At 36.2% G+C, this 15,798-nt stretch overlaps 1 protein-coding gene across 1 annotated transcript in view; it reads left to right on the top strand.

The window, feature by feature from the left end:
- Nucleotides 1–15,798, top strand: part of bcr (BCR activator of RhoGEF and GTPase) — a 137,337-nt gene that overhangs the window by 94,657 nt on the left and 26,882 nt on the right. The window contains exons 9-11 of the mRNA XM_022676624.2: nucleotides 10,639–10,760; nucleotides 12,013–12,178; nucleotides 13,605–13,724. Coding sequence (XP_022532345.1) covers nucleotides 10,639–10,760; nucleotides 12,013–12,178; nucleotides 13,605–13,724 — 408 coding nt within the window. The remainder of the gene's footprint in view (nucleotides 1–10,638; nucleotides 10,761–12,012; nucleotides 12,179–13,604; nucleotides 13,725–15,798) is intronic.

Raw genomic sequence — 15,798 nt, 5'->3', positions numbered from 1 at the left:
TAGACAGCAGTGCACAAACCCAACTTTTACATCAGTAATAAACAGAATATAAATAGAAAAGTAGAAAAAATAGAAAATACAGTAACATTGCTGTTCTCGTTAATGAGCTGCTCGCGCACCGTCACAGCATGAACAAGCAGGTCAATTTCCTCTGCTAAGAAGCTCAGAAGCACTGCGCTGTTAAAATAGCAATCTGCCAAAGTCAAAGCACAGCTGGCTCTTAAAGGCAATGATGAGCAAGTGACACTCTGGAGATTGGTTTATTTTATGTTTTTCCCAAAACACAACCATAATTAATTAAGAGAATTAGCAGTACATGCCTTTCTGCGCATTTCGAGCCGCACATGGTGTACTTTTCCCATCGTTACGATAGCAAAGACACACTGACCCACCCTAAACAAAGCTGCACGGTGCACGGTCGATGGCTTGCCTAAAATACTATAGATGCTTATGTAGGGCCCAAAGTATTTTTTGAGAGGAATTAGGATTAGGGCAGATTCAGGCATATTTTAAATGCATTGAAACCCATGTTTATAAGTATCTTATTAGTTATAACTCTATTATTTAGGTGTTATTAGGTGTAGTATTTTATGTTCTTAAACCACATTAAATTGTATTTGATTAGAGGAAAGTCATTCAGACATCATTCTTGTGGAGTTATTTATCGATTTTTATTAAATAACAGGTCTATGCTTCTTCAGTGTTGCAATGTTAAATAACATCATTCTAAACAGATTTCGCTCATTCAAACAGCCTAAAAATTGTTTTTGTTTGTTTTTGGGCCTGATCTAAGCTCTACCACTGCATACCAGGAACACCCTACCTCCCTGAAGATCTCCCTGGTGTTCTGAAGATGTTCTGACCCAGTAGTCTAGAATGTCACAGTTTGGTTCTTGATACTCGTTGAATAATACATTGATTCCACCCCTGGACCCCAAGTTCCATTAGGTTGTTCCATCAGTGTTATTCATCAGTTCACCTGCAGTGGTTTTATTGTTGTGGCTGATGCTCAGTCTGTAAGTATGTGGCCCTCAGGCTTCAGTATGAACAGTGTGAGGAGCTGAGCTGATGTTTGGAGACCCGAGCGAGCCGGCCAACCAGCTGGAGGGGGAGGGGCCGGACAGAAGCTATTTAATTAAAATGCAAATGGCGCTGCATGTTTCTGAAGCGGCTCCAGCATCTCTCAGCCTCTGAGACACGGGCAAACGCTGCGCTGTGTGGGGGCACTTACACGCACAACATCACACTGAATACTGGATACACACACACACACACACACACACCAGCTGCACAGTGTGTGGGCAGACAGCAGCAGCATCACGCATCCTACATGCTACATGCACACACACACATTAATATGCGGGCACGCTCACATCTGCCCACATGTGCCCACCCCCGCAGAGCTGCGTGTTGACTGTATGAACATATAAAAGCAGGAAATCCATTTTACACTGAGCTCAGTGTCAGCATGCAGATGTGTGTGTGTGTGTGTGTGTGTGTGTGTGTGTGTATGTCCACATACATTTAACACACCGTGTCCATAAAACCCAAACACAAACCCGGTCCAACTGTGAACATATTTCAGAAACCCGTCAGGGATTAGTGATGCTACTGATGTGAACGCCTGTGGAGAAAAAAAGCGCAAATGGGCTTCTGTTCTGTTCGGCTCAGCTATTCTATTCATGAATTTCCCTCAGCAGTGCTACTGTTATCATGAATTTCCCTTAGCAGTGCCAGTCTTATCATGAATTTCCTTTAGCAGTGCTATTCTAATTATCCATTTACCTCAGCACTGCTATTCTAATCATGAAATTATCTCAACAGTGCTTTTCTAATAATCAATTTCCCTTAGCAGTGCTTTTCTAGTCGTCAATTTACCTCAGCAGTGCTATTCTAATCATGAATTTATCTCAACAGTGCTTTTCTAATAATCAATTTCCCGTAGCAGTGCTTTTCTAGTCAGCAGTTCTATTCTAATCATGAGTATACTTCAGCAGTGCTATTCATTCTAACCATCAATTTCCTTTAGCTGTACAATTCTAATTATACGTTTACCTCAGCAGTGCTACTCTAATCATCTGATTACCTCAGCACTTCTGTATTAATCATGATCCTACCTCAACACTGCTATTCTAATCATGAATTTCCCTTAGCACTGCTATTCTACCCATGGGTTCACTTTGCTACAATAGCTGAGCTATTATAATTATACATTAATCTCAGTACTGCTGAATAATTAACACCATACTAACTACTTAGCAACATCGTAGCAACTACATTGCATCTCCATGGCATCCGCTTTGGAAGACCGTAGTGACCACATTGCAATAACATACCAAGCACTTGGGATACCACAGCACATCATGGCAACTACCTGAAATACCATCTAGCGTACAATGAACTTAACATCCACTTGGGATACCATAGCAACCAGATAGAATCAATAACAGCCACTTAGCGACTTCAGAGCACCTAGAGAACACCTAGCAATACCATAGTAACAACTTAGCAACACCATAGCAACCACCGAATGTTGCTTTAGGTTGTTCAATGGGAGCTCATAATATTTTGGCACATAGTGGATGTCTAAACTACGACTAAATGCGGATGATTAACTCATTTGATTTTGTATTTTTAATTTGCTGCCCTCAAGGCTTTCTGTGCTGCACGACACATGCACACACACACACACACACACACATGCGTGTGCACTCACACACACACTGCTGCATTTGGATGCTGGCTGCTCTGCAGGATATAGAGCTGCTGATTGGTGTTGCATGCTTTTTCCAATCGTCCAATAGTTATAGAATGCTTACAGTCAGCGATTATGAACATGAGAGATCGCCGTTGTCAGATTGGCACTGGAGGCGGGCTTTAGGAAAATGTCATGTGATGTGCAGAGACAGCTGCTTTGATGAGCATCTCGTCTTTAGGAGAGGAGAAAAGAGGGCGTCATGTTCGCCTCAGAAAAGGCCTGGAATAAATTACGATGTGCTGTCTGCAGAACAATGACTTGGACCGAGTGTGAGCGTGAGTGTGTGAATGTGGGTGTAGATATAAGTGTGTGTGGAGAAGTGTGTGGTTATGTGCTCCTGAACGTTGGTTTATTGTGTGCAGAAGAAGTGCAGAGGGAGAGATGCTTTCTGCAGTGTGCACTCTCTTTATTGTTATGTTTATTTATCTATATCTTTAATAATAGTGGTGTTATGAATCATCAGGCTCCATTACAGTTAGATGGATGGTATAGAGTAAGAAAGTCAACTGATATATATGTCAATCTCTGCTCACACTGTTTCCAGTATCATCTATATATCAAGAGTTGTGAAAACTATCCTGGGAGGTGGAGTGTTAGGCAGTAGAGTGCTATGTAGGGTAGTACTGGGAGAGTAGGGTAGTATAGGGTGGCGTAGGGAGATATCGGGCCATGTAGTGTAATAGTGCAAGGTTTATAGGGAGTATATAGTGGTATAGGTTAGTATAGGGTCATATAGGGAGCATAAGGTCATGAGGAGTATAGGGTAGTAAAGAGTCATATAGAGAACATAGGGTAATATAGGGTATTATACACTAGTATAGGGTAGTATATAATTATATCGGAAGTATAAGGTAGTATGGGTAGTGTGAGGTATGGAGTCATTAAAGTAGTGTATTGTATTATAGGGTAGTATAGGGAGTGTAGAGTAGTACAGGGTCATATAGGGAAGACAGGGAAGTATTAGAGAGAGTAGGGTAGTATAGTATCATTTAGTGAGAACAGGGTAGTATAGAGTGGTATAGAGAGTTTATGGAAGTATAGGGAGGACAGGGTATAGGATAGTATAGAGTGTGTGGAGTAATACAGGGTCACAAAGCGTTAATAGGGTGATATGAGGAGTGAAGGGAGGACAGGGTAGTATAAGGTAGAATAGGGAGTGCACGGTAATATAGGGTCATATAGGGTGCTTATAGTAGTATCTGGAGTGTAGGGTATAGAGTAATATAAGGAGTGTAGGGTAGTCTAGGGAGTATAGGGAGTGTAGAGTAGTATAGAGTCATACAGGGATCATAAGGTAAAATAAGGAGTGTAGGGTAGTATAGGGTCATATAGGGAAGATAGAGTAGTATTGGGTATTATAGAGAGTGTAGGGTAGTATAGGGTCATGAAGTGAGAACAGGGTAGTATACTGTCATGGAGGGTGGTATTGGACTTTGAGGGAGTGTGGCGTAGTATAGTGGAGTACATGATAGTACAATAGATAGTAGTGTAGAGTTATACAGGGTAATGTACAGTAGTATAGAGTATATAGAGAGTATAGGGTAGTAGGACTATGTAGAATAATGTAGTCTAGGGTAGTATACTGCGGATAAGGAATATATGTAGTAAAAAACAGCCAAAATATTATCTTTAAAAACATCAAAAAGGAAATATAGTTTTTTTTTTTTAAAGATGAAATCATTTCCTGTATATAACTGTAAAATAAAGTGGTAAATCAGAATAAAATCTGCTCTATGCTCCTGGATTTACACTTTTCCAGCCAACACTTATTCTATGCTTTCACTGCAGATCAGCAGTCAGTCTGAGCAGTCAGTAAGTGCTGTGGGATATTCCTTCAAATCCCATGTTAAGAGCCCTCATCAAATTAAAGGTAAACACACTGATGTGGGGGCTCCGGTGTTTGGACTGGGGGTCTTACTGGGAGCTCCAGAGCTTTTAAATCAGCCCCTGGAGGCTGGGACGGACCCCCGCTGAGGCCGGAGTGCTTAATAAAGCGTGATTTTGCATGTTGTTCTCTTACTCAGTTCTGTCTGAATAACCTTTCTGAGAATAAGTTCCTGTGTCACTCAGCCGATGATGTCATAACTTCCAGAAAACGCAGGCTTGTTTCTGTTACTTCTTGGCGTAGTTTAAGGACGTGGGGGGCGGGGTTTAAGTAGGGGAAGGTTTGGGATTAACTGGTTTTAATCTCAGGATTTTTCTTTCAGGCAGCAGGATGATACTGGCTTATTGGGTGACAGCTCTGTGAGGTCATAACAACAGGAAGTTGTCCAAATGTTTGTGGACACCCTTTCTAATGAGCTACATAAGATTGTACATATTGAGGGGTATAAAGCCCCCCAGTATTGAGCTGTGGAGCAGTGAAACTGTGTTTTTAGAACGATGGTGCTCCATCCAATACTTTTGAGATTTTTTTTAGTTTTGGATTAAAATTCTGTGCTATTCTCACAAAATGCAATCAAATCCCCACAGCAATGCTCCAAAATCTAGTAAAAAAGCCTTCTCTGGACAGTAGATCGGGGGTCAAAAATGATAAATGAAGAATGAAAAATGCAGAGCTTTCAGACTTCAAATAATGCAAAACTTTCAGAAATCAGAAAACTTTTCAGAAAACAGTTCAGAAATCAATATTTGGTGGAATAACGCTGGCTTTAATGCATCTTGGCATCATGTTCTCCTCCACCAGTCTTACACACTGCTTTTGGATAACTTTATGGTTTGATGGCTTGTGATCATCCATCTTACTCTTGATGACATTGTTTTCAATTTGGTAAAAAAGAAACTCATAATTTAAGTGGTCATTTTCAATGCATAAACACATATGATTTAATTATTCTTATCATGATTATTCACAAAACATCATTGTGATGAGTACAATACATAATTTGCATGATTGACACCAGGGATTGGAATTTGGAATTAGCCAATTTTAGAACTCTATTTTAGTTATGCAAAATTTCTTTGTAGTTTCATGTACTAAACTGTCTTACTTTAAAGGAAAACAGTCCTGTTTCTTAGAGCTGCCTGGTGTTTTACTCATTGGCACATGCCTGTTAACCAGTCTTTGATGTTGATTGGGAGTGAATGTTTCCCACTCCTCCATGCAGGAATCTTTCAGCTGTTTGATGCTTAAGGGGGCTTTCGCTTGTAAATCCCTTTTGCATCGTCTCAATTTTAGGGCAGGTCCTTGTTGAATTTACTGAAGTACTTTGGGACATTGTCATGTTGCATGGTCCAATTCTTTCTGCTTTAGTAGTTTTATACTGAGAATAAGCCCTCAGAGTTTGGAGGTGATGAGCTGCTCTCTAGTATCAACAACACCATATTCTCCAAGTCACCGTTGTGCTTTAACATTTTTTTCAGTGTGACTAGAGCTTTCTTTGGAAGGGATGGGATGGGATTTATGTACAGTTTTGAACAAAAAGTTAAGACCGCTATGTAGTAAAATCAATTCCTGTGCTTTTTTATGCAGTGAACTCTTAATTATTATTATTATTCTGTGCCAGCCATGCCAAGATCAATACAGTTTTTCAATTTAAGGGCGTCGTTAATGTTTCATTCACCTCCGTCCAAAACACAGTTAACACTGTAACCCTGCTCTGGATGGGTTACGGAGGGTCTGCCAAAGGCCCCTTAATGTAAATGTAAGTGTAAAATAGTGTAATAAAGGATTCTTGGAGCTATAACAGTCAGCGTTAGGGTTTAATCATCGCCGCCTGGCTTTAGAAGAGCCTCTTGCGTTCGCCAGAAATGCTGAGCTGAGTGAAAAGAATTTACGATTGCTTTTCAATTATTCAGCAGCCACGGTCCAAACAGTTTAATTGTGCTTCACGGCGGTTAGATGGAGCGCGAGGCCGCGGACTCTCAGTCCATTCCGCTCTATGGGAAAGTGAGCAGTGCCATTTGGAACAGAGCCGTCCTGCTATGTTGGCAGGAGCTCCCTGAAATCAGGCCATCGCGCTTTTGTGCTGGAACTGCGCTGCTGCCATGCTGGGTGTTCTCATTCTGGAGTGGCGCATGATGACTTCAGCCATGGCCTCAGACACATACACATATATATTTATACACATATATACATATACATATACAGCTCTGGAAAACAATAAAACAACACTTCATTTTCTAAATCAGTTTCTCTGATTTTGCTATTTATAGGTTTATATTTGAGTAAAATGAACATTGTTGTTTTATTCTATAAACTAAATTAATATATTTTCATTTAAAGCATGTATTTTCAGAAAATGAGACATAGCTGAAAAAAAAAAAAAAAAAAAAGCAAGTTTAGAGTAGAGTTCAGAAATCAATATTTGGTGGAATAACCCTGATGGCTTTTCAATCACAGTTTTTTTTTTCATGCATCTTGGCATCATGTTCTCCTCCACCAGTCTTACACACTGCTTTTAGATAACTCTGTTAGTCTTGTCATGATTATTTACAAACCATAATAGTGCTTAATACAATACATTATTTAAGCAAATGACGCCACCTATTGTATATGAATACAACATATTTCCATTCATCTTTCATTCAATTTAACAAGTCTTAAGAAGAAAGAATTTATCCATATTAATTAATCAATATTCACAGTACTTTTCTACAGGGACTAGATAAGCTATGTGTGTGCATTTACAACTTAGAGTAGCTGAATAGTGCATTTATTACAAATGTATGTAGCTAGTATTTCACTTCTTTGGGTGTAATACCATTTCTATAACTGTTAACAAGTCTCTGATTTGAATATAAGAAAGTTTTCCCACTCCTCCATGCAGAATTCTTTCAGCTGTTTAATGCTTAAGGGGATTCCTGCAATTCCTTGGTGGATATACTAAAGTATTTTGGGACATTGTCATGTTGCATGGTCCAACTCTGCCTCAGTAGTTTCCTACAGATACTATATATAGATAATTTTTGACATTTTATGCTGTAAACACACAAAAATATATATTAATATTTTTTTCATTTTTATAACGAATTACTTGGTATACATTTTAGTTTATTATGGTCAATATAAGCAATCGATAAAACTGGATTACAAACTAATACATCTTCAGTTTAAATGGTTAAATAGATATATAGTTTCAAGATTAATGGCTTACTAATAACCACGAGTTTGAGAGTTTGATTTATTAATTAGTAATAAATGTGTTAGAAAATTACATATCTGTTTTTTGCATTTTATAAATGATTTTTAAAGAATTATGTTAAAAAATGATGTTATCTCTCATTAGAACATTCAATGTTCTAATAAAGATCAAATGTCCAGATGTTGCAATTATATATTTAAATATATTGCAAAGCTTTTTAATGGGGCGTCCTAATACTATTGGGAGATCTGTTATATCGCAGGGTGATGTCATGCAGGGCCTTTGATGAGAGACAGTATATAGAATATTGTGGGGTGACCGCTGGGTTTAAGGGGGGTGCAGATAGAGGCGTCTGATTGGCTGAGCTGTTTGTGATGTCACCTTTTGTTGTCCCACTGCAGGGGTGACGTGTTGCTGTAGGAGTGCTGGTGTGTGAACCGTAGAGCCGTGGGCCGCATGTAATATGTGTGTGTGTGTGTATTTGTGTGTGTGTGTGTGTGTTTTCACACATTAGGGCCTCTCTGTAGCTCTCAGGCGAATCATTATCTCATATGTACGCATATGATATACGCATATGATCCACAGACACGGCTTACCTTTTCCAAAATGTCCTCCACACGTTCTCATCTCACATTTACACAAAGGCTCTCAGACACTGGGCTTTAATGCCCATTCCCGGGGGTGGGGGGGTGGGTGAGGGGGGGGGGGGGGGGGGTTTAGTGTCTCAGTGCAGAATCAGGACTAGACTGCCCCCTGATGGTGCTCCTTGAGAGATGCTGTCACTGCAGATCATGAAGGCAGCAGAACCGTGATCTAGTGATCTACAGCATCAGTCCTCAACTGTTCTCAGACTAGAACCCACATTTTCATTTTTATTATACATGGTCATTAAATCAAGACCCTCTCTTATTAAATACAAACCAAACTTATTTTTGAAAATTATCCTTTAAAAACCCATTTAAACACACATATACATGCAATTATTGAAGAAACTGAGGAGGAACATGACAACTACATGTATAAAATTTACAACAATAAAATTAAATATCAAAACTGCACAAAATAAATAAGACCACAAAATTAGATACTTCACTTCTCTGCACGTCTCTGCATTCAGTGTATATTAGTATTGTGAGATGCTAAGTCAAACATTTAAAATGCTTAGTCGATATTTTACGATGCAAAGTCATTATGTTAAGATGCTGTCTCATTATTTTAAGACACTAAGTCATTATTTTGAGATGCTATTTTATTGTTTTGAAATGCTAAATCATCCTTTTGAGATACTAAGTTATTATTTTGAAATTCTAAGTCATTATTTTGAGATGCTACCTAATCATTTTGACATACTAAGTCATTATTTTAAGATACTAAGTCGTTATTTTGAGATACTAAGTCATTATTTTAAGATACTAAGTCGTTATTTTAAGATACTAAGTTGTTATTTTGAGATACTAAGTCATTATTTTAAGATACTAAGTCATTATTTTAAGATACTAAGTCGTTATTTTGAGATACTAAGTCATTATTTTAAGATACTAAGTCATTATTTTAAGATACTAAGTCGTTATTTTGAGATACTAAGTCATTATTTTGAGATACTAAGTCATTATTTTAAGATACTAAGTCGTTATTTTGAGATACTAAGTCATTATTTTGAGATACTAAGTCATTATTTTAAGATACTAAGTCGTTATTTTGAGATACTAAGTCATTATTTTAAGATACTAAGTCATTATTTTAAGATACTAAGTTGTTATTTTGAGATACTAAGTCATTATTTTAAGATACTAAGTCATTATTTTAAGATACTAAGTCGTTATTTTGAGATACTAAGTCATTATTTTAAGATACTAAGTCATTATTTTAAGATACTAAGTTGTTATTTTGAGATGCTAAGTTATTTTTGTGAGATGCTATCTCATTATTTAAAAAAAACTCTAAGTCATTATTTTGAGATGCTACCTCATCATTTTGACATACTAAGTCGTTATTTTGACATGACAAGTCATTGTTTTGAGATGCTATCTCATTATTTTGAGATTCTATCTCATGTTAAGATACTAAGTCATTATTTTGAGATGCTATCCCTTTATTTAGAAATACTAAGTCATTATTGTGATTATTTTAAGATGCTATCTCATTCTTTTGAGAAGCTAATTCACTATTTTAAGATCCCACCTTATTATTTTGAGATACTAAGTTGTTATTTTTGAGATGCCACATCATTATTTTAAGATGCTAATTCACTATTTTAAGATATTATCCTATTGTTTTGAGAAACTAAGTCATTATTGTGAGATACTAAGTCATTATTTTAAGATTCTACCTCATGTTAAGATACTAAGTTATTAATTTGAGATGCTACATCTTTATTTTGAGATGCTATCTTGTTTTTTTGAAATTCTAGAGTATGCATTTATTTTGAGATAGTAGAAAGGTGAAATGCTTTTATATGTATTTTAGTGAGTCCTATCTAGAGTGTACTAATTAGTATTGCAATCTAGCAGTGTAAGACAATATTAATACACTTGAGTATCATGAAATTAAGTTTTGCGATGCTCAGAATCTTTAAAAAAATGACAATAAATACTGTACTTTACTGTTTTGAGGAAATGAAAGTACATAGTTTACATTACAGTATAAATACAGCCCATAAACACAGTCTAGGGTACTGTATCACTGAAAATTAAAACACATCTAATCATATTAGGCTCTGTATCGTGATAAGTATAGTATCTCCAGGTTCTTGCCAGTATATTCAGCCCTGATGTAAACTGGTGTTTGTGTTTGTAGAACCGGCAGCTGCTGAAGGACAGCTTCATGGTGGAGCTGGTGGAGGGAGCGAGGAAGCTACGCCACGTCTTCCTCTTCACCGACCTGCTGCTCTGTGCCAAGCTGAAGAAGCAGATTGGAGGGTGAGTGGATAACACCGCTCCAGATCTGGCCTGAGGAACACCTACGGCTCTCCTGCGCTGAACAGAACAAAAGGATGGACTTGGGTTGAGTCCGGGCTGTGCCATGAGCTGCCCGGGTCCAGATGGGATTTAAAATGATGGGGGGGTTTTGATAGTAGGGATTACATTTTTTTACATCGAAATACTGATATAATGATTAATATAACAGTCCATAGGAGGCGCTATTGTAAATGACAGTTAACTCTGCAAAACAGACCATAATTCAGCTATTTATTCTGGTCTATGCAGATTTTGTACAATCTGAATAATAGTAATAAATAGTGTTAGAAGGCAAGTTGCGTCATTATGCTCATTGCTATCTTACACCCCTTTAACAGTGTATTTTTACACCTTGCGCCTGCCCCATTAAAATAGCGTAGGAGTTTAGGAATAAATCTACACTGATGGTTGGGTGTGGTGGTTTGAAAGTGAGGTGTGTTCATGTAAATTTCTAGTGTGTTTCCATCTTGGTGTTGGAAAATACAGGAGCTCCACACACTGATTAAAACCCTGACAACAGTCAACAGTCAGCCGCCCAAATAATGCAAAGAAAACAAGTTCATATTCATAAAGTTTTAAGAGTTCAGAAATCAATATTTGGTGGTTTTAATAATCCTGGTTTTTAATCACAGTTTTTTTATGCATCTTGGCATCATGTTCTCCTCCTCCACCAGTCTTACACACTGCTTTTGGATAACTTTATGCTGCTTTACTCCTGGTGCAAAAATCCTCCATCTTCCTCTTGATTATATTCCAGAGGTTTTTAATTTGGTAAAATCAAAGGAACTCATCAATTTTAAGTGGTTTCTTATTTTTTTTTTACAGAGCTGTATATAACTATTCCAAAGTTAATGTTAGTGTTAGTGTTCTCCTCCAAGCGTGGTGAGACACTCTGCAGTGCTTTATAATAGAAAAGGGTTGTGTTGGGAAGCGTCGTCCCTCGTGACCTTTCAGTTTTGTCTTTTATATCACAGATATAGTTTTTATTAATGTGTTTATTTTAAAAATATGAGTGGAATAAATGTTCTATTATCACCATATTGAGTCCAGTGTCACATTAGTCTGTAAGCTGAGACTGGAATCAGTACAGAGATACACAACAGCTCAACTCTCCTTTCTCTCTTATTAGATTCCAAAGTGTATTTTGGTCCTGATATTAGATTATTTCTGCTCATCCTCTTCTCTCTCTCTCTCTCTCTCTCTCTGTTCTCAGGAAGAGTCAGCAGTATGACAGTAAGTGGTACATCCCTCTGTCAGATCTGACCTTCCAGGCGGCCGAGGAGACCGAGCCCCTTCCCATCCCGCAGGTGCCGGACGAGGAGCTGGACGCCATTAAGATCAAGATCTCCTCCTTAAGGAACGAGGTCCAGAGAGAGAAGGTACAGAAGATTAGATTATTTTTCTCACGGGAATAATTAATTTAACACACTTTATATTTATCATACTGTTAAATTATGGGTCAAATTGACCAGTTTCTAGACCAGTTTAACATAGAAGAAAAATATTCATCACCATTTATCTTATTTATCTAGCTTACTCGGCCTAAAAATGAATAATTTAATTCAAAATATATATAAAAACTACTGTTCCACTCGATCTGAACCAGCAGTGACAAAGGTTTTAAAGGTAACATGCATTTTATTCATCTTGGCATCATGTTCTCCTCCACCAGTCTTACACACTGCTTTTGGATAACTTTATGCTGCTTTACTCCTGGTGTAAAAATTCAAGCAGTTCAGTTTGGTGGTTTGATGGTTTGTGATCATCCATCTTCCTCTTGATTATATTCCAGAGGTTTTCAATTTGGTAAAATCAAATTATAATAATTCTTATCCCAATTTTTCCTCCACTTTATAATAATCATACTTTTAAATCACGGGTCACATTGGCCCATTTCTAAGGTTTAAAATACAGGAAAAAAAAAATTATTTTAATATATATAAAATATATTGTTCCACTCAATTTGAACCAGCAGTAACAAATGTAATGTAATGTTAAAGGTAACACCAAAATGACGGCCAATTTATTTTTATATAATAATTATATTATATATTTTTATTTATTTGTCATAGCTAAACCATATTTATCTGCAACATAAGTGTTGTGACAGATATATATATATATAAATATAAGTAAATAAATAAATAAATACATGTAAATAAATTATTTCTTCATGTAATAAATTATTAGAACAATATAATATGAATATATAATACATTTATTTAAAAAAATAATTTTTAAACAAAATAATGCATTTTAAATAATGAATTTCCCTATGGCTTTTTTTTGGTTATTACACCATTTTTTTCATTTTTGTCACATTTATTTATGTATAATTTTTTTGTTTACTAAAAATATATTAAAAGTATTGGTGGTTAATATTTTCCTTCCAAAAAAAATTGTAATGTAATTTAGTACTTTTAATTAATGAATACACAATAACAAATGAACACTACACTTTTAAACACACTTTTTAAATAATTTAAATATTTTGTATGTTTAGTAAAGAAAATGAATCAGTTTTATTTTGTATATTTAATAAAACAATAAATAATTAATGCTACATTTCTGTGTCTGAATTCACTGATTAACTGATTGCAGTTCAGTTGTGTAACGTGCTCACTCTGTGCTCCGTTTGGAACACTGCAGCTAACAGCTTGCTCGTGATTGGCTGAAATATACAGTGTGAAATTGGACCATTACTCCATCACCAGTACAGAACAGTCCAGTCTTTAATGGGAATAAGAGCTGCTGGAACAGGAACGTCTCTAACTCCTCCACTCTTCTCCTCTTCTCCTCCCACAGAGAGCCAACAAAGGGTCAAAGGTCATTGATAGATTACGGAAGAAGCTTTCAGAACAGGAGTCTCTGCTGCTGCTCACGTCCCCCAACATGGCTCTCCGAGTTCACAACAGGAACGGCAAGGTGAGAGAAAACTAATAATAACAAGAAAAACTGATGGTTAAAGCTGCTGAATGTAGAGCTGAACAATATAGGCAACATTTATATCATAATATACAATATTTCTTTTATATTTTGGTTAATAAGATGTAATGCGCTCTTTGCACAACTACTTCCGCATTCTCATCAGTGCTGCTCCAGCGTTTCCTGTTTGGCTTTTCCAATACACTCGTTATGGCAGTATTATCAGCTGGTGTTTACAAGAGCTTCTAAAAATTAACCTCAACCTCAAGGAGACCAGTAAAGCCTACCACTAGAAAACTAGAGAAAGGCTTTAAACTATATGCCTATAAACTATATCATACCTACACACTACAAAGTTTTTTTTTCTTATATTTTACGTTAGCCCACATAGCTCAGCATTAGCTAGTATAGCTAACTAGCTTGCTAGGTGCATTAGTGATAGTTTCTCCTGTTATCAAATGGAAGTCTAATAAAATGCTAGTAATAATAATAACGCAAACTATAATAATCATTATAAAAATAATTAGACAAATGCTGGCTATAATAATAAAAATGCTAGCAATAATAATAATAATAATAATAATAATAATAATAATAATAATAGTACAATTTATAATAATATATAGCTATAATAATAATTCTAGCTATAATAATAATAATAATATCAAGCTATACTAATAATAAAAACGCTAGCTATATTAGTAAAAAATAAGAATACAAATGCTAGCTATAATATTTTAATAATATTAATAATAATAATAATAATAATAATAATAATAATAATTAGCTATTATAATAATAACAACAATAATAATAATAATATCTCGCTATAATAATAATAATAATAAAAATGCTAGCTGGTGGATCATTCAGGCAAGTACGCTGATCTCCTCTCCCAAATACATGGAGCCTGGGTGCTGTTACGTTAATTATTCCATTTAAAAAGCAGTGGCACTGCATGCTTTGCCAGTCGTCTCCAAGCTTCTGACGTTTCTGGTTTAACCAGGTAGTCTGGTATGAAATGTTTGCTACAGACCTTTAATATGGCGAAATGGTAAAGTGGTCCCGACTAATGTTCATTAGCCACTGTTTATTAGATTTATTAGCTTAAAGCTTCCTTAAAACTTAGCAGACGCCGTGCAAAAAGGAACACAACAGTGCTGAAAACGGCTTGAAAACTTCACGCTGGATACTCATTTTGACCTCTCGCTAGTAAAAAATGTACGTTTTGCCTATACAGGCCAATGTAAACAATACAACCGGAAACGTCCGAGCCGCATTATTTGAAAACGGAAATGCGTCAGAGCCGTGAGTGCAAGGAGCCCATTCAGGTATTAATATAAGGGCCATTCCACTGAATCAGTGCCATTTGCTTGTTGGAACTTAACCAAATTAACAAAAACTTATTTTTGTATCTTTTTTCAACTCTTTTTTTTAATCTAATGACACATATATTTATATAGTATTCTAATCTGAAGATGCTTACTAAATAAATGTGACATTTAAAAGCATGTTTAACTAAGCAAGTCCACTCATTCCTTTGATTTTCTTTCACAAAAGTCTTTAGTTTGACTGCATGTTGAAATAATTGATGTTTATGACAAAAAAAAATCATTCCTGTTACTGGAACTCACTCCTGTTACTAAAGACATAAAAAGTAACAGGACTGAGTGCCAGTAACAGGAGTGAGTTCCAGTAACTGGAAAGATATTTTTCAGTAGCTCCTGTTACTGGCACTCAGTCCTGTTATTAAAGACATAAAAAGTAACAGGACTGAGTGCCAGTAACAGGAGTGAGTTCCAGTAACGGGAATGATGTTTTTGTCCTAAACATGACAATGAGTTTTTAGCATAGAATTAGCAAAAACATAAAAAAAGCTAAATGGTGGCTATGCTAATAGAATTAGGACACTGAGCAAAATTTTCCCAAAATTTGTATTAAAAAAAATAAATAAACATATAATATCTAAGACTTCATTTAGGTAAAAGGAGATTGAGTTGAAATTGAGCCCAAAAAGGAACAGAGAACACGCCAAAAATGATGAGACAGTCCAGGTTGATAACATAACAAAGCT

This window comes from Astyanax mexicanus, chromosome 17 (assembly GCF_023375975.1).
Source record: "Astyanax mexicanus isolate ESR-SI-001 chromosome 17, AstMex3_surface, whole genome shotgun sequence".
NCBI classification, from domain to species: domain Eukaryota; kingdom Metazoa; phylum Chordata; class Actinopteri; order Characiformes; family Acestrorhamphidae; genus Astyanax; species Astyanax mexicanus.
The sequence above is the reverse complement of the archived record's forward strand: the minus strand, read 5'-3'. Positions and strand labels throughout refer to the sequence as shown.